The sequence below is a fragment of the Sinocyclocheilus rhinocerous genome, unplaced genomic scaffold (assembly GCF_001515625.1).
Source record: "Sinocyclocheilus rhinocerous isolate Xijiao unplaced genomic scaffold, SAMN03320098_v1.1 scaffold1152, whole genome shotgun sequence".
In the NCBI taxonomy this organism is placed as follows: domain Eukaryota; kingdom Metazoa; phylum Chordata; class Actinopteri; order Cypriniformes; family Cyprinidae; genus Sinocyclocheilus; species Sinocyclocheilus rhinocerous.
The window spans coordinates 1,469,904-1,494,892 of record NW_015625590.1 but is presented as its reverse complement, the minus strand read 5'-3'; the positions used below and the strand labels follow the sequence as shown (position 1 = coordinate 1,494,892).

The 24,989-nt window shown below is 38.1% G+C and overlaps 2 protein-coding genes across 3 annotated transcripts in view; both read left to right on the top strand.

The window, feature by feature from the left end:
• LOC107756533 (nuclear receptor-interacting protein 1-like) overlaps positions 1-12,801 on the top strand; it is a 37,904-nt gene extending 25,103 nt beyond the window's left edge. The window contains exons 2-3 of one of the 2 annotated variants that reach the window (XM_016573689.1): positions 6,084-9,459; positions 10,730-12,801. In XM_016573689.1, the coding sequence (XP_016429175.1) occupies positions 6,430-9,459; positions 10,730-10,930 (3,231 nt within the window). In that variant the 5' untranslated portion in view covers positions 6,084-6,429 and the 3' untranslated portion in view covers positions 10,931-12,801. Of the gene's footprint in view, positions 1-6,083; positions 10,699-10,729 lie in introns of those variants that run through there. The other variant, XM_016573698.1, reaches the window with a different exon arrangement.
• A 4,104-nt stretch (positions 12,802-16,905) lies between these two features.
• LOC107757291 (arsenite methyltransferase-like) lies at positions 16,906-22,143 on the top strand. The gene is made up of 8 exons (XM_016574736.1): positions 16,906-17,154; positions 18,150-18,280; positions 18,369-18,519; positions 18,704-18,840; positions 18,941-19,010; positions 19,132-19,213; positions 20,298-20,454; positions 22,059-22,143. The coding sequence occupies exons 1-8, from the start codon at positions 17,062-17,064 to the stop codon at positions 22,141-22,143; spliced, it is 906 nt and encodes a 301-aa protein (XP_016430222.1). The 5' UTR covers positions 16,906-17,061.
• Positions 22,144-24,989: the final 2,846 nt, after the last annotated feature.

The window sequence follows — 24,989 nt, the reverse complement described above, 5'->3', positions numbered from 1 at the left end:
TGTGTGTGAGTCTGTTTTGTGTGACTGAGCACTGACGGCGTGGTTGCGGCACTCACAAGAGTGTGTGGGTGAGAAAAAGTGAGAGAGACCAACCACGGGGTTACTACAGGTTTAATGGCGACCTTGTTGTGCGTGCACTTAGTTGCTTTCAGTGTTGAGTTGCTCAGAGCAAGCGTCTTAATCCCCCACCCGGGTGCTCACACACTTGATTAGTGGCCTTGGTTATCTGCCTAGAGGACAAGCCGCTGCCCCCCTCCTTCACTGGTCAGGGCTAGGGCACTGAAGGGTGTCAAACTCAAAGAAATAAGAAGAGAGACACAGAAGGAGAGAGAAGAGAGGGGCAGGATGTTGTTGAGGTGTATTAGTATTCAGACAGAGCCTTACAGCCTGCAGAGCAAATTGATTACTACACTGTACCTGTTCTTGGTGTCACAGCTCCATAAGACGTTAAGATCGTATATTGTATATCAGTGTGGGCATGGCAGAAATATCTCTTCCACAATGCTGGGACCATTATGAATTTGAGCTTTCTGAAGTTGTGACTGAGTCTGATTACTGTCTGATTTGTGTGAGTGGTTTGACAGATTTTTTTTAATTTAACTTGGTGCGTTTAGTATTTTTACCCTCATTTAAAAAGTTTTACATAAAGAAATCAGTAGCTTCACAAAGCTGCAGGGATGACATATTTTTAAAGGCCAACCTGAAAGTTAGCATGGTTCCTCTGGTACCCTTGAAGAAAACTCAATTGTAATTTTATTTATGGCTTTTGAATAATTGCAGAAAATAAGTTCTGTGACCAACAAAGGTTTGAGATTCTTACACATTTTTTTCATCAAGATAATCTTCACCAGTGACCACAACGTTATGAATTTTAAAGCCTAAATACAGTCGGCAGAAGTAAAAAACTGAAGTTAGACTATAAACAAGCTACAGAACGGTCGCATGACTTCAACGTCACCCCCATTAAGCCTCTGACAACTCTTTAAATATTTATGTAAAATCTACAAGTTGGAAAGTTTGAGTTATTATAATAGGTTCTGTATGAGTTAGAAAAAACAGCTAAAGTTTGAGTAGGTCCCGACAGCCTCTGTAGCCCCCTATTACCACTTGTTAGCAACCACCTTTTTTCAAGACGCGTAAAAACTGAGTGTGGTATTATTGATATATTTTTATGTTATAGAATAAAATGTGAAAATATTTTGAGCTTATGTTAACCACAGATCTTGTTTGAGGAATTTAACAAAAAATTGTGAGTATCAAATATTTATTTATTTATTTAAAATACTTATTCTTAATCCTCATCCAGTAAATCACGAACATCTGGAAAAGTCATGGGGCCTTTGAATATTGTTGTGAACAATAGGGGTTAGTGTTGTCACGGTACTAAAATTTCAGTATTCGGTACCAATACCAGTGAAAATCCACGGTTCTCAGTACCAATTTCGGTACCAAAGCAAAACACATGCTAATAAAAAAATTTGACTATACTTTCATTTAATCCAAACTGTGTACATATTTAATTTTAAAGGGCTTTTGAAAACCTTCTAGATAATTTTGTACATATTGAATTTTAAAGGGCTTTTGAAAACCTTCTAGAGTTATTCAGCCAAGAATAACAACTAAGTTAGCTTAAAAAAAAAAAAGAAGCCCAGAACTGCTTTTCTGACTGATATGACCCAAACAATGTTAACCATTTGTACATTCTCTAACACGTTTTAGATTCACAATTCATTTAAAAGCCTCTGGTGTGTAAAAATAGTAAATATCATCATATCCTCCTGTTTTTTTACCCTAAAAAAAGTTATAGGAGCATTAATTAGTTAATAAAGAAACTTCATTCTAATGCTCATTATATTAGCGTTAGCCGCGCTTATGCTAACGATTAACTACTCTAATAACAGCGTTCATTTCAATCCGACATTCTAATTAAAATATTGAATAATATTCATAACAGAAGCGGTGTTTCCCACAGACTTAGCGGAAATTTAAATGTGAGATTCTGTAAACGGTAACGGCTGTAAACAAAGCAGCGCTCCGCTCACAAACGCTGCTCAGGCATTACAGGCGTAAATTTAAAAAAAAATTTAATGAAAATGACATCCATAATTTTCTGAAGACAGTCAGGTTCCTTCAGAAATACAGTGATATAAAAACACCCGCACCGGGTTTCGACTTTGACACGTGCAGTGCTCATGTTTATTCAACGAAGTCAAAGCCTTTTGGAAAATCTATTTGTTGTGGTCAGTTTTGATATTGTGGCAGGCCGCCACAAATAAATCAGTGCATGGGAAACACTGAGAAGATATAAAAATAAAAAATTAAAATGAAACTTACCTGCTTGAACTCTTTCATTTGATCTGGGTGTCTTTAAAGTGTTTTGTTAGTTTGGTGTGTTTCCTCCTTTTGATGTCGCCACTTCTCACTGCTTTTATGAAGAGAGCGCATCTGCGCACCTTTCGGATAGCACATCAAGAACTGGGTTGACCGGGTACTCGGTACCACCGGTACTTAAAAAAACCTGGTACCATAACGTTTTCATATTTTTAGTACCGACTTGGTACCGAAGTACCGGGTCTTTTGACAACACTAATAGGGGTCCATGGAGTCAAATGGCTGAGATCCACTGGCCTAGGCTCATTGTGCATAACTTGTAATGATCTCACATCCTGGAAAAAGTGGAAGCTTGTCTTTTTTGGATGAGGATGGTGCTTAGTTATCTCTAAAGACTCGAGCAAATGACGTGAGGTTCATGACGCACATGCTGACCCTTCATTTGACCCTTAAGGCAATGGTGCAGTAAATGTTTATTTGTTTTATGAATAATAAAAGTGGTCATTGGTTCCCTCTCGAGCAGTTGGACTTTTAAACAACTGGTATATTGCCCTTTAGTCTGTGACTTCCACTCAAGTACTTGAAGTGGTATTTTCATGATCTGTTTTTTACTGGGCATGGACTGATTCCCATGCTCATGTTCCCCAAGTCATTTCCAACCCTTGAAATTGGGCCATTTACCACAGTCAATTAGGAGTACAAATATTTAGTTTGTTCCCATTTCCTGGTTGTGGGAAGTAATTAATTTTTTTCTTTGAGCTTTAGCATGCTCAGTATCACTTCAGTGTGTCATTTGTTTTTTGGCTGAAAGCGAACCGACAAAGATACATGTTATTCTGTAGCTGAAGATGAACCAGCTTGGTCTTCTCTGAGCGTTCCTGTTAACATTATGCTGCCATCATAAATCTACAAGGTCAAGACTATTACTTGTGGCAGGACGCTGGAATTATGTTTGGAGTCTTGTGACGGTACATGCAGGCCCCCCCCCCCGTATATATTTCTGCCATGCACTTAGGAAGGGGTCCCTTCTGTTTGACTAAAACACTCTGGTATCACCCTGTACTTGCCCATGTGAAAGGGTAACTCATCTTAGGGTCATCATAATGTAGGTCAGACTCATGCTTTTACTAAGAGTCAGAGATTGCACTTGGCAAAGCCCTAACTAAAGGGGTGTGCCCCATCTGGGAAATGTCAATGCGTGATGCCCATAATGCTTGTTTGGAAGTAGGTCACAGTGACCTAGTTTGAGTGGTGCATGGCCCTGATTGACTGAGTCACCTAACGCTATCTTAGGAATGTGTTGTTGTAGTTCTACAGGCTTTTGTGCGTACGTGTGCAACCAAAGGATAACAACAACTTAGCAGTTGCAGTGGCACAACTATGGCCAAAATTCATTTTTATTTCCATAACACATCAGCTAGATGGCGGGTATGAACGCACATCGCAAGGGCAGCTTTGTCGCTTTTTATTAGGACCTAATGCTTTGTATGGACGCCAGCTGTTGCATCAACTCAAACAGCCCCGGTGGAGTGAGTGACCTTGACTTCAAACAGGGCATACAGCAGGTTTTGCTCCTTTTGCCTCATCATGCATTTTAAATAGCCTAAATGGATTACAGTTTCTGGACGATGGAGGTAATTTATGATCTGGTATTTTTTGGGTGGGTCAATTAATCTTCCAGCCTAGCAGTTGAGAAATGAGGGATCCAGTCCAGATATCTGATCCTCTCCATTTATATCAAGCCAGTCGTTTTACAGGGATTTTTATTTCTCAGGTAACTCATTCAGGAGCGTTGTCACCCTGCACTGATGGTGGTAATATTGTGATGACAAAACCCTGAATAGAACTGAGTGAATGAACTCCTATATAACCGGGTTTTGTCAAAGATAGGCTAGCTCATAACTGTCAGAAATTGGCAGTTTCTTATATTTGCAAAGCTTTGATTTGAATATTGTCACTGAATACATTATTAAAACAGCTGATTTCTGTAAAGAATGTTTTTCCTTTCTAACGTAGGATACTGAATATCTCTTCAGAGATGTGATAAGTGTGTTAAAGTAATTGTTTATCTGTTTAACAGTGTAAGGCGTTGTCAGTATTGTGTTTCCTCTTTTCATTGGATTAGGACAACAAGCTACAGTGGCCTATTGATAGGATGAAATGTTGTTGTTGTTTGCCCAAATCAATTACCCTCTCCCACTCTTTGACACAGTAGATATAATGCTTGGTCAGACAAAACTTAAATTTTCACAGTCTGATTCAACTTCCTTTCATTGACAAATAGAATTATTTCATATCATTACAACATCCATACAGAGCCGAAATATACTTACATTCAGTAGGGTTAGGCAATAGACATTTAATTTAATTTTATTTAATTTTATTTTACAGTTCCATTGATGTTTAGAAGTCTGTTCTATAATGATTTGTGTTTAGATATCATTTAGATTGTGTAGTGTCATAGGAGTTTCTCAGGCCTGTCACTCTGACACCCCTGTGACCGATATCTTGATAAGGTCATCCCGTACCGTCCACCCCCTGTCAGCCCCAGCAAAGTAGAACATCCAGAGGTGCCAATTATCAGCAGAACAAATCAACCATAGCCATTGACCTTCACTTTGACCATAGAGCACTGACAAGGTCAGCCTTGTGTGTATTCCATGATTAAGTACTTAGAATTCCATTTCACTATGTTTTCATTTTCCTATGAAGTGCAGATATTGCTATGGCATTGGTACTGCTGTACCAAGAGGCTTGAGTTGTGTGGTGAGGATAGTATTTAACAGACTTGTGCATATACACGATAAATGTGTCATTCTACAGAGCCAATGGCACTGTGTGATCCAGAGTTGTTATATTTTGAGATAATGTAGTGAGAGCAACTACGGTAACATAGAAGTGAAGGACTAGGCTGCATCATGTGGGTGTTCATTCTCCAGGCACTGACACTGATTGCAGAGAGGGTGAGAGAAAGATACCCATGTCTGTCAAACCAGCCAGCAACATGTAGGCTGAGTAAATGTCAGAAGTCATCAGAAAAACTGTTTTTGCACCCTGAATAAATATCTAAATTCATATTTAACACATTAGTTTTTATATAAAATGTGAGATAATATAAAACAGAGATATTGTTTAATAATAACTAGGCCATTTTTTTCACTTTCTGTGGCATTTTTGCTCTGAGCCCTTTTCATTTCTGAACCTGCCAGTCATTATAGATAATAGGAAAAAACTTCCAAGTACCTGTTAACGTTTTGTGTGGTTGTTTTACAAACAATTAAGTTCTCAACTGGCAGTTCTGTGGGTCTGTCTTGGAATTCTTTCAAAACATTTAATCCTCTTCAAAATACTGTGCTTTGTTTTGTTTTTTTACCTAATACCTGTCAAATCAATCAAGTAGTCTTAAAAGCCCTGTGGATTCAGTTTTAATGAGATTCGGCAGGCTAATTCCTATTGCTTAAGAGTCCGGAGAAGAGAAAAAAAACCACTTGCATTGTAAGACTTGCATGTAGCAGAGGGCTTTTTGGCCTTGCTTGCTTACACATTATTTTCATTTATCATCGTAAATAACCTGCTGTTTAATCTTCAAAAATTCATTTTTGATCATGTTTACAGTGTCTTTTTCCTCTAAAATTGATCAACATATGAAATGTTAAACCACATGCTGAATTTGCTTTGTTGAATACAATAATGTGTGCTATGCAAAATTTAGCTGATAATTTTCATAATTCATGTTTCTCTATCTTGTGCAGCTCCGTCACCAGCTGACCTTGTGGACAGAATTACTGGATGTGAGCAGTGAATACACTCACAAACTTGGAGCTTTGAAGTACAAATCCAGTGCCATGGAATCCCACAAGACTGACTGCATTACGATCCTGTACTTACCTTAACAATGGCAAACATGATTTTAAACAAAATTCATGCTTAGCTCTTGCCTCCTGTATGGGGCTTGCGAAGCTACATTAGACCTTTCTTTTACCTAAAAAAACAAGGTTTGGAAGCTAAAAACTGCAAGGTGTCTTGGCAGAACATAACAGAGAACGTTTTTCCTCTCTATTGTGGTGGCCAACCATACAAGGGATTATAATATTGAACATGACTCATGGGGAAGAGCCTGGCCCTGAAACACACCAGGATTCTGCTGTATTAACATATCTGGAAGGCTTACTCATGCATCAGGTAGCAGGAGGACAGGGTGCGGCAGCAACACAAAATGGAAACCAAGAACAGAGGAATAAGGATGGGAAAGGGCATGCACATCCTAGTCATGGCACTCGACAGGAGCAGAACCGAACAAATTCCCACTGTGGAGCCTCACAGCACCTCAGAAAGGCTCGTCTCCTCAACTCGGAGGCCTGGACGGAGAGTGAGACTCAACGGAGGTCAGCACCCTCTGTTGCAATCAACGGGCAAAGTGAAGAACACCACAGTGGCCACAATGGTACCTCCGAAGATAAAGGAGAGAGTACGCTTCTAGCTAGTTTGCTGCAGTCTTTCAGTTCTCGACTTCAAAACGTGACCCTGCCACAGCAGATTATCCAAGGCTTGAGGCCACCGGATGCCCCCTGCCAGATAAGCAAGCCTGCACAAGAGGAGAGGGCAGATGTACCTTGCCACAGACTTGCCTTGAGCCACCTCAAAGGGTTAGTGAGCAAGAGCAAAATGCAGAATCACAGCAACAGTGTGCCTTATCAACGTCGACAGTCTAGCCAGGAAAGTTTTTCAGAATCTCCCAAGGCGCTGCAGAGCAGTACTCCCTCCTCATCTCCTGAGTCTCTGTCTTGTACTGAGCGCCTAAAGGCTGTAGCAAACCTGGTAAATATCAGATCAAGCCCCGCTCCATCGCCCAAACCAAGTGTGGCCTGCAGTCAACTGGCTCTGTTGCTCTCCAGTGAGGCCCACCTGCAACAGTACTCTCGAGAACATGCCCTGAAAGCCCAACTCTCTAAACGATCAGCCAGTGAAAGACTATCAGCCATGGCCACACAGCAGACACAAGATAAACAACCTACAACATCTGGCCAGATTCATGGACTAAGCCTCTTACACACCAAGAATGGAATACCTTCACAAATGTCAACAAGCTCCAGTAGACAGAGTCCAAGCCTAACTTCAGGGCAAAGGACAGAAGGTTCCATGCGGACAGGACATCACTTTAGAGAGCGACGACCTTTCGAGAAACAAGGAAGACCATCACAGAACTGCAGCAGTCTTCTACTTCAGCTTCTCAACAGTCACAACACCTCACAGCGAATTAATGGACAGGGTCACTTGAAAGATGACCTAACTACCTTTGGCACTCTGGCCTCTCCTCTTTTTTCAGACAGTGAGCACTCGAACCCCGACAGCAGTCTTACAAAAGACAGCAGCGATGCTGAGAGCTCTTACTCTAGTTGCTGTCCTATCGACCTTTCTCTGAAGAACAGAACAAATGTACAAACACCAGTATCTACTTCATCCTCACCTGTACGAGTCCCAGAGTCTTTGTTAAACAGGTGGAAGCATGAGAGTCCACCTGTTAAAGTTACTTCAGATCACAGGGAGGTGGACACCTGTTCAGAGATGAAACCTCATCACAAGGTCACTCTATTACAGTTGCTCTTGGATCACAAAAACAACGAGAGAGTAAACAAAGGTCTGGATAATCCAGATTTGCAGCAAACTGTCATCCCTAAGGTCACTAGTGCATCTACAAGTAGCCAGAGTGTTTTCAGTACAGTTAGGTGTAAGGACATAAGTGACCTTAGTGGACATTGTGGATTGAGTTGTAGAAGTCCCAAACTCTTGCCAACTTTCTCCCAAAGCAGAGACTCCAACAGCAGTACATCTCCATATACACTTTATGGGTCTCCCCATTCTCAGTCTGTCCCATTGGATCTTTGTAAAACAAAACAACCTGCAAGTGATGTAAGAGTAAAAGAACCTGCCTTTAGTGCTAGTACATTTTTACAGAATTTAGCTCAGTGTGGAAAACAAAACCCTGACATCTCTCCTCCAGCAAAGGCACCTTTACCCCCTATCAAACTCATGACCCAAGAGCTGAAAGTTAACCATCCTCCAACTTTACTTGAGAGACTCACTGCGCCAATTCAGAGAAATAACACACTGTGGGAAGAGGCCAAAGCAAAAGCTTCAGCAGTGCCCGAAGCAACACAGCATGTCTCGCAGATTGAGAATCTGCTTGAAAGACGTACAGTTCTGCAACTTCTTTTGGGAAATGCTCCTCAGAAAGAAAAGGTAGGCAGTAAACGAAAACGAGAACATGGCAAAAACAATTCTGTGGAAAAACCAACACATCAGGCAACTGGCCAACCAAATGGTTCTCCTATGGATATTACAATTAAAACTGAACCTGTTGAAGAGGGCCATATGTATGACTATAACATAATGTCAAAGCATTGCCAGAATCCAGAATGGGAGCCTAGAAAAAGCTCCAGTTATCATTCTCATGAAAACATCAAACAAGAACCATTGTCCCCAGAGGCTCCCACCAGAGATGGTCTTCTCTGTCATCTCCTAAAGAAACGACCCAACAAAACCTTTCAGCCAAACAAATTAGAGAACCTAAACAAGAGTTGTGTCAAAGAAGCATCAGTTGAAACCCAGGGACCAACAATCCCGAAGAAGCGGAAATTTTCAATAGAACTAGAATATCATAACTCCTCGACTCAGCAGATCAGGGATTTGGAACATTCTGGTAGCATGAAAGAAGACAACAGTGGTTGTTTTGCCTCCAGAGATCTAGAGACAAGAGAGGCCAGAGACCCATCCAGCCCCCCAGAGGCAGACAGTCCACCAGCTAGGTTTCCACCATATGAGTCTAACGAAAACCGAAGTTTCAATGTTCTAAAGCAGCTGCTTCTTTCAGACAACTGCTTGAAGGAATTGTCTCAGCCAAGGGGTACATTCAGTTCACCGTCACATACTGTGCTGAATGGGAATACAATCAAGCAATCATGTAATGGAGAAATTCAAAACTTTCACCGGAGTCTGAGTCCCAGCAATGCGTCTTCTAAAAAAGCAAGTAGTCACAGGCAAGAAACTCCCCATGTTACACAGCAGGAGCCTGCAAGGTCAAAAATCAATTACAGCACCACAAAGGATTTGAATGGCCCTGCAAAGATGGTTAATGGAAACGATCAAACACAAAAGTATGGGCCAGACTCACCTCGTTTTACCAAGACTAACCCTATTTTGTACTATATGCTCCAGAGGAGCAATGCACAACTGGTTAAAGAGGGGGAGGGGCTGGAGGTAGGCTCGGGACAAATGCAGACAAAAGTCAAAAATGAGTCATCAGGTGATACTGAGGCCTTTGAACTTTGAAACAAAATTCACAGAATTACAATGGAACACTTAGTTGTGACTCACCACGGCTAAACGGGTCATTGAAGAAATACTAGTTTTGAGACTGTGAACCAGCATCTGTGCTTGAACTAGAAATTTGCTTCTTTTTATTCTCTCTGCTTCTTATCTACTTTTGTTTCTGTTGAGGCATTTCGCATTTTTCACTTGAATTACATGTCATTTAGTTCACAAAAAGACCATGAAACCAAAGTTCATTTGAATATTTATAAGCACTACTTTCTGGCTGATTTCTTTCCTACGTTCTAAGCGGCAAAGAAAATAAAAGTTTTCTACAAAAGGTGTGTGACAGATTTGCCCTTATGTTTTTGTAACAATATCAGTTCCCACTCTGTTTTCCACACATGGGTAGACTTTTGGCCTCAGGCAGTGAGTTATGATGCACCAATGCACATGATAATCTGTATAAACAGATTGTGCCTCAGCAGTTGTTGGTGAATATTCTTCAATTTACCGTGCTGAAATGAAGAAATAACTGTGTTGTTACTTTGTCTATGCCATGAAGGCATTAAATGTCACAGTATTTATACATTCAAATAAATTAAATTGGTTGCCTTTTTAAAAAGATAGGCATCTCTTATTGGTTCTGTATTGTTCAGATAAACGAACAGCAACGTTAAAGCTAGAAATTCATTATCATGTTTGGATATGGAATATGAATCCATCAGTATTACAACATGATATCTTGATAACTATATGGTATGTGAAGTGTGTATACTTTTATGTTATCAGTGTCCTCTTTAATTTCTCTCTCTCCCTTTGAAAACAATGTCGTGATGTGCATTATTCTTTATTCTGCATTCTCAGCATTTACCTGTCAAGACAGAAATTGATTTTTACAATACTGTAGAAGATGATGAATGAAAATCACAAGAGTTACTAGTACAAATGTCTGCTTTTTGCTCATATGTTTTGTATTTGTGTATTTTATGAACAGGTCTTGGTATTAGCATGCCAGAAGATGTTTGTTCTATTATGCAAGAGATTGTTGCATAGCACCACAAAGGATTTGAATGGCCCTGCAAAGATGGTTAATGGAAACGATCAAACACAAAAGTATGGGCCAGACTCACCTCGTTTTACCAAGACTAACCCTATTTTGTACTATATGCTCCAGAGGAGCAATGCACAACTGGTTAAAGAGGGGGAGGGGCTGGAGGTAGGCTCGGGACAAATGCAGACAAAAGTCAAAAATGAGTCATCAGGTGATACTGAGGCCTTTGAACTTTGAAACAAAATTCACAGAATTACAATGGAACACTTAGTTGTGACTCACCACGGCTAAACGGGTCATTGAAGAAATACTAGTTTTGAGACTGTGAACCAGCATCTGTGCTTGAACTAGAAATTTGCTTCTTTTTATTCTCTCTGCTTCTTATCTACTTTTGTTTCTGTTGAGGCATTTCGCATTTTTCACTTGAATTACATGTCATTTAGTTCACAAAAAGACCATGAAACCAAAGTTCATTTGAATATTTATAAGCACTACTTTCTGGCTGATTTCTTTCCTACGTTCTAAGCGGCAAAGAAAATAAAAGTTTTCTACAAAAGGTGTGTGACAGATTTGCCCTTATGTTTTTGTAACAATATCAGTTCCCACTCTGTTTTCCACACATGGGTAGACTTTTGGCCTCAGGCAGTGAGTTATGATGCACCAATGCACATGATAATCTGTATAAACAGATTGTGCCTCAGCAGTTGTTGGTGAATATTCTTCAATTTACCGTGCTGAAATGAAGAAATAACTGTGTTGTTACTTTGTCTATGCCATGAAGGCATTAAATGTCACAGTATTTATACATTCAAATAAATTAAATTGGTTGCCTTTTTAAAAAGATAGGCATCTCTTATTGGTTCTGTATTGTTCAGATAAACGAACAGCAACGTTAAAGCTAGAAATTCATTATCATGTTTGGATATGGAATATGAATCCATCAGTATTACAACATGATATCTTGATAACTATATGGTATGTGAAGTGTGTATACTTTTATGTTATCAGTGTCCTCTTTAATTTCTCTCTCTCCCTTTGAAAACAATGTCGTGATGTGCATTATTCTTTATTCTGCATTCTCAGCATTTACCTGTCAAGACAGAAATTGATTTTTACAATACTGTAGAAGATGATGAATGAAAATCACAAGAGTTACTAGTACAAATGTCTGCTTTTTGCTCATATGTTTTGTATTTGTGTATTTTATGAACAGGTCTTGGTATTAGCATGCCAGAAGATGTTTGTTCTATTATGCAAGAGATTGTTGCATCGACTTGAGACAAATCAGCCCAATCTCAGCTGTCTGTCATGCTAATGGACACATTGATCTAATAAAGGGAGTGTTTGTGGTATTAAGGCCATTCCCACAAAAATATGTTTGCTCATGTGATGTTTTACAGTCTTACGTTTGACATGTTGTTTTTCATCAATCTGAAAGACTCGTTATAAACTATATTTATGTACATAGCATAATCTTTATGAAAAACAGCTATTTTGTATGAATGAAAAGCATTTTAGTTTTGAAATTTCTTAAAGAGACTTCAAAGTAAATGCCATGTGAATATGTACTCTAGAGGATGATTTTTGTCCTTCTTTTGCATGTGTCTCTTGATTAAGCAGTGATAATCTGTTCTGCAGTATCTTGTGTTATGTCAGATATTTAAGAGTACACTGCTGCCTGTTGCATGCAGATGCATGAGAAGGTTCCTATGTATTACTGAACATGGGGAAATTCAAAGTCTTAAGTATATATATTTTGTCATGGAGCCCAATACATAAAAATGTGATCTGTATGTTTGTCATGAGAAATAGACTGCTGGGCAAAATGTTTAAACTTTTGAAACAAATGTGCATATGAAGATATTTATTTTGTTTTTACTCAATTTTATTTTTTACAAGGAGAAAACCAAACAGGTTAAACAATCATGTTCCGTACTGTACAGTACAAAGATGGATTACACTGACATTTCAAAGACTTCTATTGGTTTTGAAATATTGTTTTGATGCAGGCTAACTGCGATGCATTTGAGTATAATTGTGTATCATTATTTCTAAAAATAAATTTCATTTGGGTGTTTACTTGCACAGATTTCGAATAAAGTTCTGAAATGCACAATCAGAATAAACCTGTCGTTTATGTCCTGCAAAGGTTGTTTTCCCCTATATTCCACTATATTCCTGTTTTATGTCTCCAGTAGTGTATGACATGTGCTTGACATAAAAACACTGATCTTACATGCAAAAGGGAAGTTAGGAGGAATCTGTTAAGAGTATGTTTTTGTTCATGGAAACCTTGTCTTTGGCTGATTAAACTTTGCTGTTGACCTAAATTTTATCTGCTCTGCCCTGAGTCATGACCTTAATTCCTGTCGGTTGTGGTGACATAGATGTGAGAGGAAGTGATAGGACAGAGATGACCTCGTGCATCACTGGGGCCATCATCAAGACAGATCAGTGGCCTGTAAAAAGGTATTCTGGAAGAAAGGGACACTCTGCAACAAAGAACAACCTGCCTCGGGCCCACATGGTTGCTTTTATCAGGAAACGGAGGAGAGAAATGCGATTCCCTCACCTTCTGCTCACTCGCATCTAAATACTGAAGTTTTTAAAAGCTCAAAAATGACATGCAGACACATTTTGGTGACAGACAGCAGAGCACGAGGGGTTTTAATAATCAAAGCTGGGAGAAGCACGCAAGCCTGTTTTTGAATATGAGCTTTCTTTTATGTTTTCCTTCAAAACTAGGTCATATAATGTAGGCCTACACCTCCTTTTATGTGTATGTGTTAAAGTGAGGGGGTGGCTGAAGTGAGAGCTGATGGGATTAACTTAGAGCTAAAGCAGGTTTGAGTTGTTCATGAGTGAATCAAAAATGCTTTTGGAGTTTCAGGGTATGCTAGCAGATCAAATCATCATCTAAAGTGCTTTGAATGTTAAAAAGTGTAATAAACAGCATCATTTTGCTTGTAAAGGAAGGGATGATAAACCTCCGAACAACTGGAAAGTGCTGTCGGGAGGGTCGGTTAAGCAGTGGCACCACTGATTAAGTGGAGGACACTCTTCACATTCCTGCTGAGTTTCTTTTACAGATCCTCTCCCTCGTAATTGGACGAGCTTGCGTGCATTTTTGATGGATCAAAGAAAGTTGCACAGTTGGCATGAATTCGCTGATGTGGAACAATACATAAAAAGTAGGCTCTGCTTGGCTGATGATAGCTAATGCCCCTTATGCTTAAGTGGGAAATTCTAAATCATACCTGTGATTTATGGATCTCTGAACTCCTCACATGAAATATGACTTTTTGGCTCCCTTACAGCCCATGCATGCGCTCCTATCGTTGAAGACTCCACTTAAACAGGCACTGTAACCTTAAGCACAGGACTTCACAGTATGCATGTACGCATCTAGAGGCACCCACATCTTTACTACGAATTTAGCAATGAAATATACAGGTGCATCTCAATAAATTAGAATGTCGTGGAAAAGTTCATTTATTTCAGTAATTCAACTCAAATTGTGAAACTCGTGTATTAAATAAATTCTGTGCACACAGACTGAAGTAGTTTAAGTCTTTGGTTCTTTTAATTGTGATGATTTTGGCTCACATTTCACAAAAACCCACCAATTCACTATCTCAACAAATTAGAATACTTCATAAGACCAATAAAAAAAACATTTTTAGTGAATTGTTGGCCTTCTGGAAAGTATGTTCATTTACTGTACATGTACTCAATACTTGGTTGGGCCTCCTTTTGCATGAATTACTGCATCAGTGCGGTGTGGCATGGAGACAATCAGCCTGTGGCACTGCTGAGGTGTAATGGAAGCCCAGGTTGCTTTGATAGCGGCCTTCAGCTCATCTGCATTGTTGGGTCTGGTGTCTCTCATCTTCCTCTTGACAATACCCCATAGATTCTCTATGGGGTTCAGGTCAGGCGAGTTTGCAGACCAGTTTTCCACGACATTCTAATTTATTGAGATGCACCTGTATATCATGTCCTTGATGACTATCTTTTAATATGTGGCTTATTTTGTCATTCATAACAAGGAAAAGTGTGTGTGTAAGAGATGGAGATCATGCATATTCCAAGTTTGATCAAACAGAAAAGTCATAAAAGAGATTTCATGTGACCCAGTTATGCCTATGAAAATGACATGAATATATATATCAATATAACTCCCATTACATATGCCAGATTACTACGAGGAGAGAGAGTGCAGCGATGAATCTATCCATCTGTTCTAAAGGTATAAAGGTTTTTCTGTTCATTTAATAGACACCACATTGAATAATCCATCTGAACGTCCACAGTGAGTCAACACAGCAGGATCTGATGCTATATGGTATACATTGTTCTTGTGGTGAAAGGGAAATAACTAACCTGTGTTGCAATAGCTTGCTTTAACTAGATGGTCTGTCATGTTCAAAAGGGCAGCAGAGGTTAAAAGAGACCTCCGAGATTGTAAGTGTGCATGTGCGTATGACAAAAAGGGGAACAGTGGGGTTTTGTTTGCCGAGGAGAAGGCCGACTATGTGACACTGTACACATTCCCCTCCTCTGACTTCTACTTTATTTGATCTTCCAAAGATTACCCTTTCCTTCAACTTCTCATAACCTTTAGTCTGGCAGTGAACCCTTCCCAGCATAGATGTTTGTCAGGCTTGAACTGACAATAACCTCTTGCTTGCCTTGACTACAAAAAAAGGAACAGAAATTAAACAAATAAGTCTGGGACCAAGACCGAGGTCAAGTTTTGGAGCTTGACAACTATTCGTTTGTCAGAGGACACAGAGGGGGGTGGAAATGCCGCACAGAGAACACTGGCTTTGATGTCTCAGTCTGCGGTACAGTGTAACTTAGTAATCAAATTGGATGCCATGCATATGAAGCATATGAATGGATGCTAATAGCGTACAATTCATTTAACAGGCCTGAAATAATCTGGATCTATGCATATGTAGGCAAGTTCATTTATATAGAACACTTCATACACAGTGGTAATTCATAGTGCTTTACATTAGCATAATAAGAGAGAACAATGGTTTGAGATGTTTACATTTTTTTTACATGATTAATCATTATTAATTATTTATGAACATAAAAAGTATAAGGAAAATATTTTTTAAAATAATGTTTAAATTAATTTATGTGTATTTTTTTTTATTTAATAAAATATTTAATGAAGATCATGCATAGCCTACTCCAAGTTTGATCAAATAGAAAAGAGATTTCATGTGACCCAGTTATGCCTATGAAAACGACATGAATATTAAAAAATATAACTAATGCCAGATTACAACAAGGAGAGAGAGTGCAGGGATGAATCTGTCTATCTATCTATCTATCTATCTATCTATCTATCCATCTATCGGTCTGATCTAAAGGTCTAAAGGTTTTTCTGTTCATTTCTATGTTCTGTCCCTTATTTATGTATTCTGTATGCATCACTTATAGAGTGCACCATTTATTTTATTGCTTTTTTTAAGGTCGAAATACTATGCAAACATTGAAATGAATTGGAGACTCATCTCTCTGACAGAAAATGTCTTGTCTTTTACAACAAAGGCCTTTCTGACTCGTCCCACAGATATTTGCTTATAAGAGGATGAAATCAGACATACTTGGACCACCCTTTAATCAAAGTACAGGCTGTTGTTTGGTAAAAGACTCAGGACTCTGAGGGCGGAGCAAGGTCACAGCTGACTGATTCTGCTTAATGTCAAGCAGGACACTGTGGGAAGACTTTTCCAGTTCCATGCACACACACACAGGAGAGCAACAATGTCTGTATTCATCACAGCATGTCAGTTCTCTTCTTCACACTACTGTCTCTTAACTGTGCCAAGACATAGCTGCTACCACCCCCATCCGTACTTTCCTCTAGATACGCACTTAAGAATTACAGATGTTTTTCCAGGACATTACATTTGACAAATCATCACTGAGGTTTAAAATTCCCAGTCTTACTCTAAAGGTAAATTATTCCACAATTGGCCTGGAAGATACTTTAAGGAATCAGCGAATAGACATAGAATGTTGCGCAGACATCTTCCCATTGGTCATTAAACTTAACTTATTTAGTAAATTATGTTAAAGGCACAAGACCTGTGATGGTCATTGCAGAAATGTGTGCCATGAAAATGGACGCGTTGCGCCCTCTAGTGGTCAGTAATGATATACGCAGGAACAGTTTGTCGTAAGGACTTTACCCCTGAAGTTGGACACAAATAAAAATGTAGCCTGTCTTAGCCTACTCCGTACAGTACACACCAATACGTTAGATTTTTAGGTCATTTATTTCCTCAACAGCACAAAACTCGAAGGCGTTCACAAAACTACAGCTACATTCCGCTCGGTTTGCATTCATGAAGTACGTTACCACTTTTCTCCGGAATCTGGCTGTTCAGCGTAAAGTACAAACCCTTAGAATGTCTTCTGCTGTTCATGAAAACGTGAAGGTAAGCGGTCACAACAATCTTTGACACCATTAAGTTCACTGATAGCGACGCTATCAACGACGACGACATATTATTTTTCCATTTACGTTAATCGCATCGTTTACACTTGTGATCAAAATGTACTTTAGCTGTTGAGGGGTCTGATAAGAGTTGTTGATGTATTATGTATAGTTGTGCACCATAACAGAAATTTCAGATTGTTTTGATTTCATGTGAACGTTTTTACATGGCAGTCACATGATCAGAAAAGTTTGATGCCCTTTATCCTTCTGAAGGTTTCTAATGTTCCTCGTTACATATTTGTTGCATGTGATATTTGTTTATTTATTTTCACAAATTCAAGATTTCTCTGTGCAATATGAATCATATTCGTAATGAAGAATTTCAATTAATATTTGTTTAAACTAGATTTCAAAGTATTAATATTAAATGGTGGCTGTTTAAAAGAAATATGAATGTAATTCCCATATACAGTATCGAAATTTTGAAATTTCTTCTATGTAACGTTACTACTGAAATAACCTCTATGTACTACTGTAAACCACCATTTTTATTTATGTCAGTTATAATACTAATACTACTAATAATAAAATTAAGCAGTAAGGAAAATCAAAGGAGGTCAAGCAACCTCCATTGGACCACTTGTGATGGATTGACCCTGACTTTTTTTGTTTATTTAGGTTATTACATTCTTGATGACCAATTGAGCAGTATTGGACTCTGTAGTTTTCCCCTCGGATTAGAGGAATAAAACATATTTGCATATTTATAAATATTATTCATTATTTCATATATTATTCATAAACATTAGCATGTATTTAAATGTTTCAGCTACCAAAAACGTAATCCCTTAGTGTACACTGCAAGCATGTAATGTCCCGTCATTGGATTGTTCTACTTTGGTCGCATTTACTTATAAGCTTTCTATATAAATGAGCTTTAGCATTTATTTTAGGCCACCAAAACATGCAAAGCTCACTCTCTATTACTTGCAGAATTATTATGGCTCACGGCTGGAGACTTCGGATGACTTGCAGACCAATGCTGCATGTGTCATGCCCTCCAGACCTCTGCCCAAGAGTGCGTGTGAAGCCCTGAAACAAGTCCACCCAGATGTTTGCAAGAGGTACTGTAAAACTTTATTGAGATTATGATTTATAATTTCAGATTTGTCTGATTTGTGTAAGTAGTGAATGAAATGATATAATCTGCAGGTATTTCGGCTGTGGTCTGGTGATTCCAGAGAAGCTGGAAGGATGTACGGTTCTTGATCTGGGCAGTGGGTCGGGCAGAGACTGCTACGTCCTCAGCAAACTGGTGGGGGAGAGAGGTCGAGTCATTGGACTGGATATGACGGACGAGATGGTACAAAGATTGATTTGAACATATTTTGTGAAAGTTTAGCAACAAAAGATCTGAAAAATGTTAAATGATCTTAAATAACCAAGTAAATAAGTATTAACCACTGTATAAGTAGAATAATTGAAAAGTGTACAAAAAATATGAAAGAAAGTGCAACCTTTATCCTTTGTGTTTGCTCCAAAATTAGATAGTTGCCTCGCAAAAATATGTCCAGTACCATCAGGAGATGTTTGGATACTCAAAACCAAACACTGTGTTTGTGAAAGGATACATGGAGAAGCTCAGTGATGCAGGGATACAGAACAACTCTTTGGATGTAGTTGTGTATGCACATTCTTAGGCCATTTATGATGTTTTCCATAAAATATAACCTTTAATCTGCCTGAGCAAAAGTAGAAAGTAAAAAGGCCAATTATTTTTCTAGGTCAAATTGTGTGATATGTCTGTGCCCAGATAAGAGGACTGTGATAAGTGAAGCTTACAAAGTTCTGAAGGTGAGATATTTCCATCACATACCTACTGATTATTTCCCCTCATTATTGTATTTATGCAAGAAAAACCTTTACTAAGTTGTGCACTTTGCAAACACTGTTTCATATGTGAATGATCTCATAGGAGGGCGGAGAGTTGTACTATAGTGACATGTATGCAAGCAAAGTAGTTCCAGACTCTTTCAAGGAAGATCCAGTTCTGTGGGGTAAACTTGATTTCTTTTTCTTTTCTGACGTTTTTTCATTTAATACATTTTAGTACTTTTGACCACGCCTCATTCCTTTATAAGGGCTGATTAAGGAAAGTTAATGAGGAGTTACGACTTAAAGGGTTAGTTCACCCAAAAATGAAAATTCTGTCATTAATTACTCACCCTCGTGTTGTTCCAAACCCGTAAGACCTTCGTTCATCTTCGGAACAAAATGTAAGATATTTTTGATGAAATCTGAGGGCTCTCTGACCCTCCCATAGACAGCAAGGTAACTACCACGTTCAAGGTCCAGAAAAGTACCAAGATGATCGACAAAGTAGTCCGTGTGACATCAGTGGTTCAACTGTAAAGTTACGAAGCTACGAGAATACTTTTTTGCGCAAAGAAAACCAAAATAACGACTTTATTCTATATGTTCGTCTCTACTGCGTCACTACTACGACAGTATCATGACGCGAGCGTGTGGCGGCGCTGGCGCTGACCCAGATCCGGCGTAATGACGTCATCACGCCGGATCTGAGTAAGCGCCGCCACACGCTCGCGTTCCTTTTCAATAGTTCCTTTGCAACTAGCTGAAATAAAATATATATTTTAAATATTTTATTTCAGTTAACATTTATTTCAAATATTTTTATGGTTTTAGCTTTAAAGTTCAGAGTTCAAAGCCTTTATTGTCATATGCACATTTTCCTGTACAATTAAATTCTTACTTTGCTTTCCACTCTGATGTAATAGAAAAATAATAAAGTATTAATAGATAAATAAGATGGAACATATAATTACAAATGTACAAACAGTGCAATGTATAGTAGTGAAGTATAGAACAGTGCAATGTATAAATACTGTGCAAGCTGCAGTTGGATATGGTATGGTGAGGATTCCATACTGAAATACTGTAATTCAAATTGATTTAGTTTGTTATAATAACCCTGGTTCACACACACACACAAAAGCAATTGTTTCCAAACAAAAATGTTGTCATTGAAATTTAATCGCACCCCTCAATAACATAAATTGTGTCTCATCCATGCAATAGTGAATTTGAATGGTGGCTTTAAATAGTGCTTGTTCTTATCAGGTGAGGGAATGGCTGGCGCCCTCTACTGGCGGGATCTCATCACTCTGATGAATGACATAGGCTTCAGCACTCCCCACCTGGTTGCAGGCAGTCACATTGTGGTTCACAACCCAGAAATTCAAAGAAAGACTGGTAACTTATTTGTTAGTTTTTTGTTGTTTAAAAAAAAAATCTTGATGTTACCACTTACATTTATATATGGTAACAGCATTATAGCTGAACCACGTTTGTTTTCTTGTGCGTTTGTGCTTTTCTGTCATTTGGAGGCGAGCAGATGCATTAAAGTTTAACATTCTGTATGAAATAAGGCAGTGCCGATATTGATATTGGTACACAATCTCTCATTACTCTGTTAAATTAATCTCTCTGCAGCACAAAGGATTTGTGCAGTTTTCTAGATGGCTGCTTGTTTCAGTTCATTTAGTACCAAGCTTATTTGGTTAATTCCACACATGGTGCTAGTTAAATATAGTTGTTCACCATTTTTCTTTTATTCTTTTAATGGCCTTACTGTTGGATATAAAAAAGTCATCACTGTTGTGGTGTCATTTCCTTGGTAAATTCTTAAGATGACATACTGTTTGAGACATGATATGTAGAACAAAATATATGCAAGAGAATATTTTTATTGTGCATCATTTCAAGCTGTAATTTTGTCAAAAAAGTATATATATATATATATATATATATATATATATGTATTACATAATATATTATATATTACAACATTTTGCTATTTAAATACATGTTTAAGCAAATGTTTTATATTTTAATAGATTTTTTCCTGTGATGGCAATGCTGTAATTTCTAAAACAATAATTTCTTATTATTATCAATGTTGAAAACATTGTACAATGTTGTATTACTTACTGTTTTGTGAAAACTGTAATACATTTTTTTTTCAGGATTCTTTTGATGAATACAAAATTCAAAAGAATAGCATTTATTTGAAATAGAAATCTTTTATAAAATAAATGTCTTTACTGTCACTTTTGATCAGTTTAATGGATCCTTCCTGAATAAAAGTATCAATTGCTTAAAAAAATCCCCAAACTTTTGAACAATGATGCATGTGTATTTATATGAAATATTATCTACATGCAAGTTCTCAAAGGATAAAGGTTAGCAAATCTAACTTTTTACACAATTTTAAAAATGTACAGTCTTTCTATGGAAAACAGACTGAAATATTGCTGACTCATTGGCATTGACAGTTTCCAATCAAAAACAAGTTAGAATAAGAATGTCCACTCCTCCTTAAACCACCTGCTTTCATTAACAGTAGCAAATGCCCTCATCAAGCAATTCCATGGGGTCTTTCCTGGGCATTACATTGACCAAGTATTAGGGCCACTGTCCTGCAGAGTTTAGCGTCAACCCTAATTAAACACCTGATCCAGCGAATCAAGCTATTTAGAAGTGCTAGAAACTTCCAGGCAGGTGTGTTGGAGCTGAACTCTGCAGGACAATGGCCCTCCAGGAGCTGAGTTTGACACCTCTGGTCTAGATCCATAATTGGATGCTTTCCAAATCATCCACCTCATATGAGAGCATTCTTCTAACCCAACATGTCTGAGGCGATACTGGAAGCTACGGGAGCTCAGAATGGAAGTGAAGAGGGAAAATAGAACAGTGCTCTTGACCTGCCCTCAGCCCCGCTCCCACAGAGCCTGACCTGCAGGAGAGGCTGAGGGTTATCTTACCCATGCTGCTTGACTAGTCAACCGAGATCAAAAGCGCTCCCCTCCCCTCCCGTCCCAGCCAGGAGCTGATTGAAGCGATTCATGACCAGGTCGTGACCCCTGCATGCCAGGCACGGCTGAGGACAGACAAGCAGCTTTCCTAAGCAGGTTTTGCAGACTCAAACTGAAGCACCCACATCTTTATCAGAGCATTTCACCTTTCCTGGCTATAAATCATGCAGTTTCCTTTTTCATTCACCTGTTTTTCTATTGTGAGGTCTATTGTGTGGCAAATGAAATCTCAGTCTTGAAGTCAACATGAAACTGTATTTGCAAACCATTTAACTTGAGGAGTCTGATGTTTGAAACAAGATGCACTTCTCAGTATGTCCACAATAAATTAACTAACATTAACAAAGAGCAATACATTTGTTACAGTATATATTAATCTTTGCTAACAGTAACAAAGAGTGAAAAATTTAAGGGGGTCTGAATACTTTCCGTACCCACTGTATATATATGTATATGTGTGTGTGTGTGTGTGTATGAATGTACATTAACTAAGATTAATAAGTGCTTTAGAATTTTTCATTATAGTTCATGTAATGAAATGAAACATGTATAGGGTTACCCCAAAAAATGACATAAATGTAGAAGGGATTTTAAATGAAAATTTTTGAATTTTGTGCTGTCTTTAAATCCAGCCAAAAAAAAAAATTTGGGAATTTAAATGATGGCATTTTGCAGTTTGTAAAGGCAATTATTATTATTTTATTTTTTTTGAGAATTTTTTTTTAATGTTTTATTAAAATTATAAAAATTATATATATATCTTAAAAAATTCTACCTACTTCAACTTAACTTAAGTTCAGTTGCTGCCTTACATTTTTAAGTATAATTAAATTGTACAGGACATTTCAACTTTTTTTTTAAATTTTGTCTAGCTTATTTAGAACTTAAAAATGAAGTTGAAATTGGTTAAATTATTTTGATTGGTTAAAGAAAAGGAAAAACCTTACTCAAGTTTGTGATGACGATGTTATAAACCCACTGTCTGCCTTGAAAAGTCTGTGCAACTATCATTACAAAGGTTTCACACTAATAAATGCTTTGATGCTTTGATTTAGCTTTGATCTTTTCGGATCCTTTGATAAGCAAATATTTTTGTTCTGCCTTTTGTGACATTGTTCACTTCACACAGGCGTCTTTTTTTTTTTCCTCAAACGTCCTTTCGTATGTTTGAGTATACGTATTGATTATGGTTATACTTCCAAGCATGGGGCAGCTTAGTCCTTGTTCAATGTCGCTTTCTGTTTTAATTAAAAGGTTATTAATACGGTATCAGGCGAGGAGATTAGCCCCACGGTTATTGAGGGAGAGCTTTGTGGAATCACAATGTCCATTCTCTTGGGCCCTGTCAAATTGATCAGGTTCAAGGGCAACAATAGGCACTAGAATATCAGTTAACAGATCCATGGAAGCTTTTGTCTTGGCCGGCGAGAGATCTAAATTGCCCTGTGTTGTTAAGCTAAAAGCTTATTCAGAGGAATGCTAAAGCCCTCGCCTTTGATCTCTCAAGCAAAAAGCAGATAAAGGAGAAACGGAGGAGAAATAACAATAGTGTTAGGTTTGCATGATTTCATTATTCCCATTTGATCGCTTGCAATTTGGTCACTGGCTTGATAGTACATCTGAATTTGTAGCTCTACATATTCCATTTCATATCAATGCAAGTGTCGGTTAATAAGGGAAATCCCAAGTTTGTAAGATAAGCTGGAGAGTGGAAAAACAGGGGTTTTCATGTTCCCTTTGTGATTTGTTTTTGATGGTCAAGGACCCTGCAGACAGAATGTCTTGGTTAAACATGACTGCTTCCAGATACAACCATTACAGTGCTTAAATCACCAAATAACCTTTTATTGTTCCACTGTCTAGATGTTCCGTTATTACAAGATAATTTAATAACCGATTTACGCAGGCTCTAGATACTATAGTACTTATGTTGTCGTTTATTTTTTCCTCTGTTAGTAAAGATAAAGAAGTGGATGACAACCTGGGAATGATAAACCCATTTTTTAAGGCAGGATATTAGTAGATTTTTGTCATAAAAGGAGGTTCAAGGAAGACCTGACCTCTGTCATACTGCTCATTATCACAGGGGTCACACCCGAGGTGAGGGAGCTTTATCGCAAAACTGCACCTCCCAATTAACCCACAATTCATTCTCTTGCACAGACAGGCTGTTTACTGTCAAAAAAACATCCAATCACATTCACCGCCTTCACAATATGGTCTGCCAGCCAATGAGATGTTATTGTTATTGATGCTCATAAATGTGTTGTGCCCTAACTACCTTTGTTTAGTTTTATAGTCTTTGAACGGTAGTATAATGTGACCAATTGAAGAACAAGACAGTTTTATTATAGACTCTCAATAGGTAGTAATGCTTGTCAAATGTCAGACGACTATCTGAGCTCACTGATGTCAGAGCTCACTGCAGTCTAACATTTTATTTTTAAATTTATATGCATTTTTTTCTATTGACTATTTATAGATTTTTGACATAGGCTCGCACAGACAATGTTGTTTCTTTTTTTAAAGTCTGCTGAAATTAGTTCTGTTACTGACATTAGAAATAAGGGTTATTGAGAAGTGTTTTTATCTTGTCAAATGTCAAATCTCATCACACACAAGTGAATCATTTTCCATAGATTTAATTTGAAATTAGGACAACTAAAAGACAGAAGGGGGACATCTTTGTCATCTGAATTTTGCATACATTTTACCTATGCTTTTGATTTATTTCACAGTGAGCAGGTTGCAAATATTATGATGTGAACTGCACCTGATGAAATATTACCCCACTGCCATAGAGCGTATGCAAATGGAAAGACCATCAGAAAAACGGACACAAAAAGCCAAGGCCAGCTGATTGCAAATTGGTGTACCGTAGGACAGAATGGATCTCGTGAGTCAGTGTGGTGTTAATGTTACTGTACCAAAAGCTTTT

What these genes read in the sequence shown, in the direction of transcription:
- LOC107757291 (XM_016574736.1), top strand. Translation starts at nt 17,062, where the DNA reads ATGAAGTACGTTACCACTTTTCTCCGGAATCTGGCTGTTCAGCGTAAA. An exon ending in CTGTTCATGAAAACGTGAAG is followed by an intron (nt 17,155 to 18,149) that starts GTAAGCGGTCAC and finishes TATTACTTGCAG; the next exon opens with AATTATTATGGCTCACGGCT. An exon ending in TGGATATGACGGACGAGATG is followed by an intron (nt 18,520 to 18,703) that starts GTACAAAGATTG and finishes CTCCAAAATTAG; the next exon opens with ATAGTTGCCTCGCAAAAATA.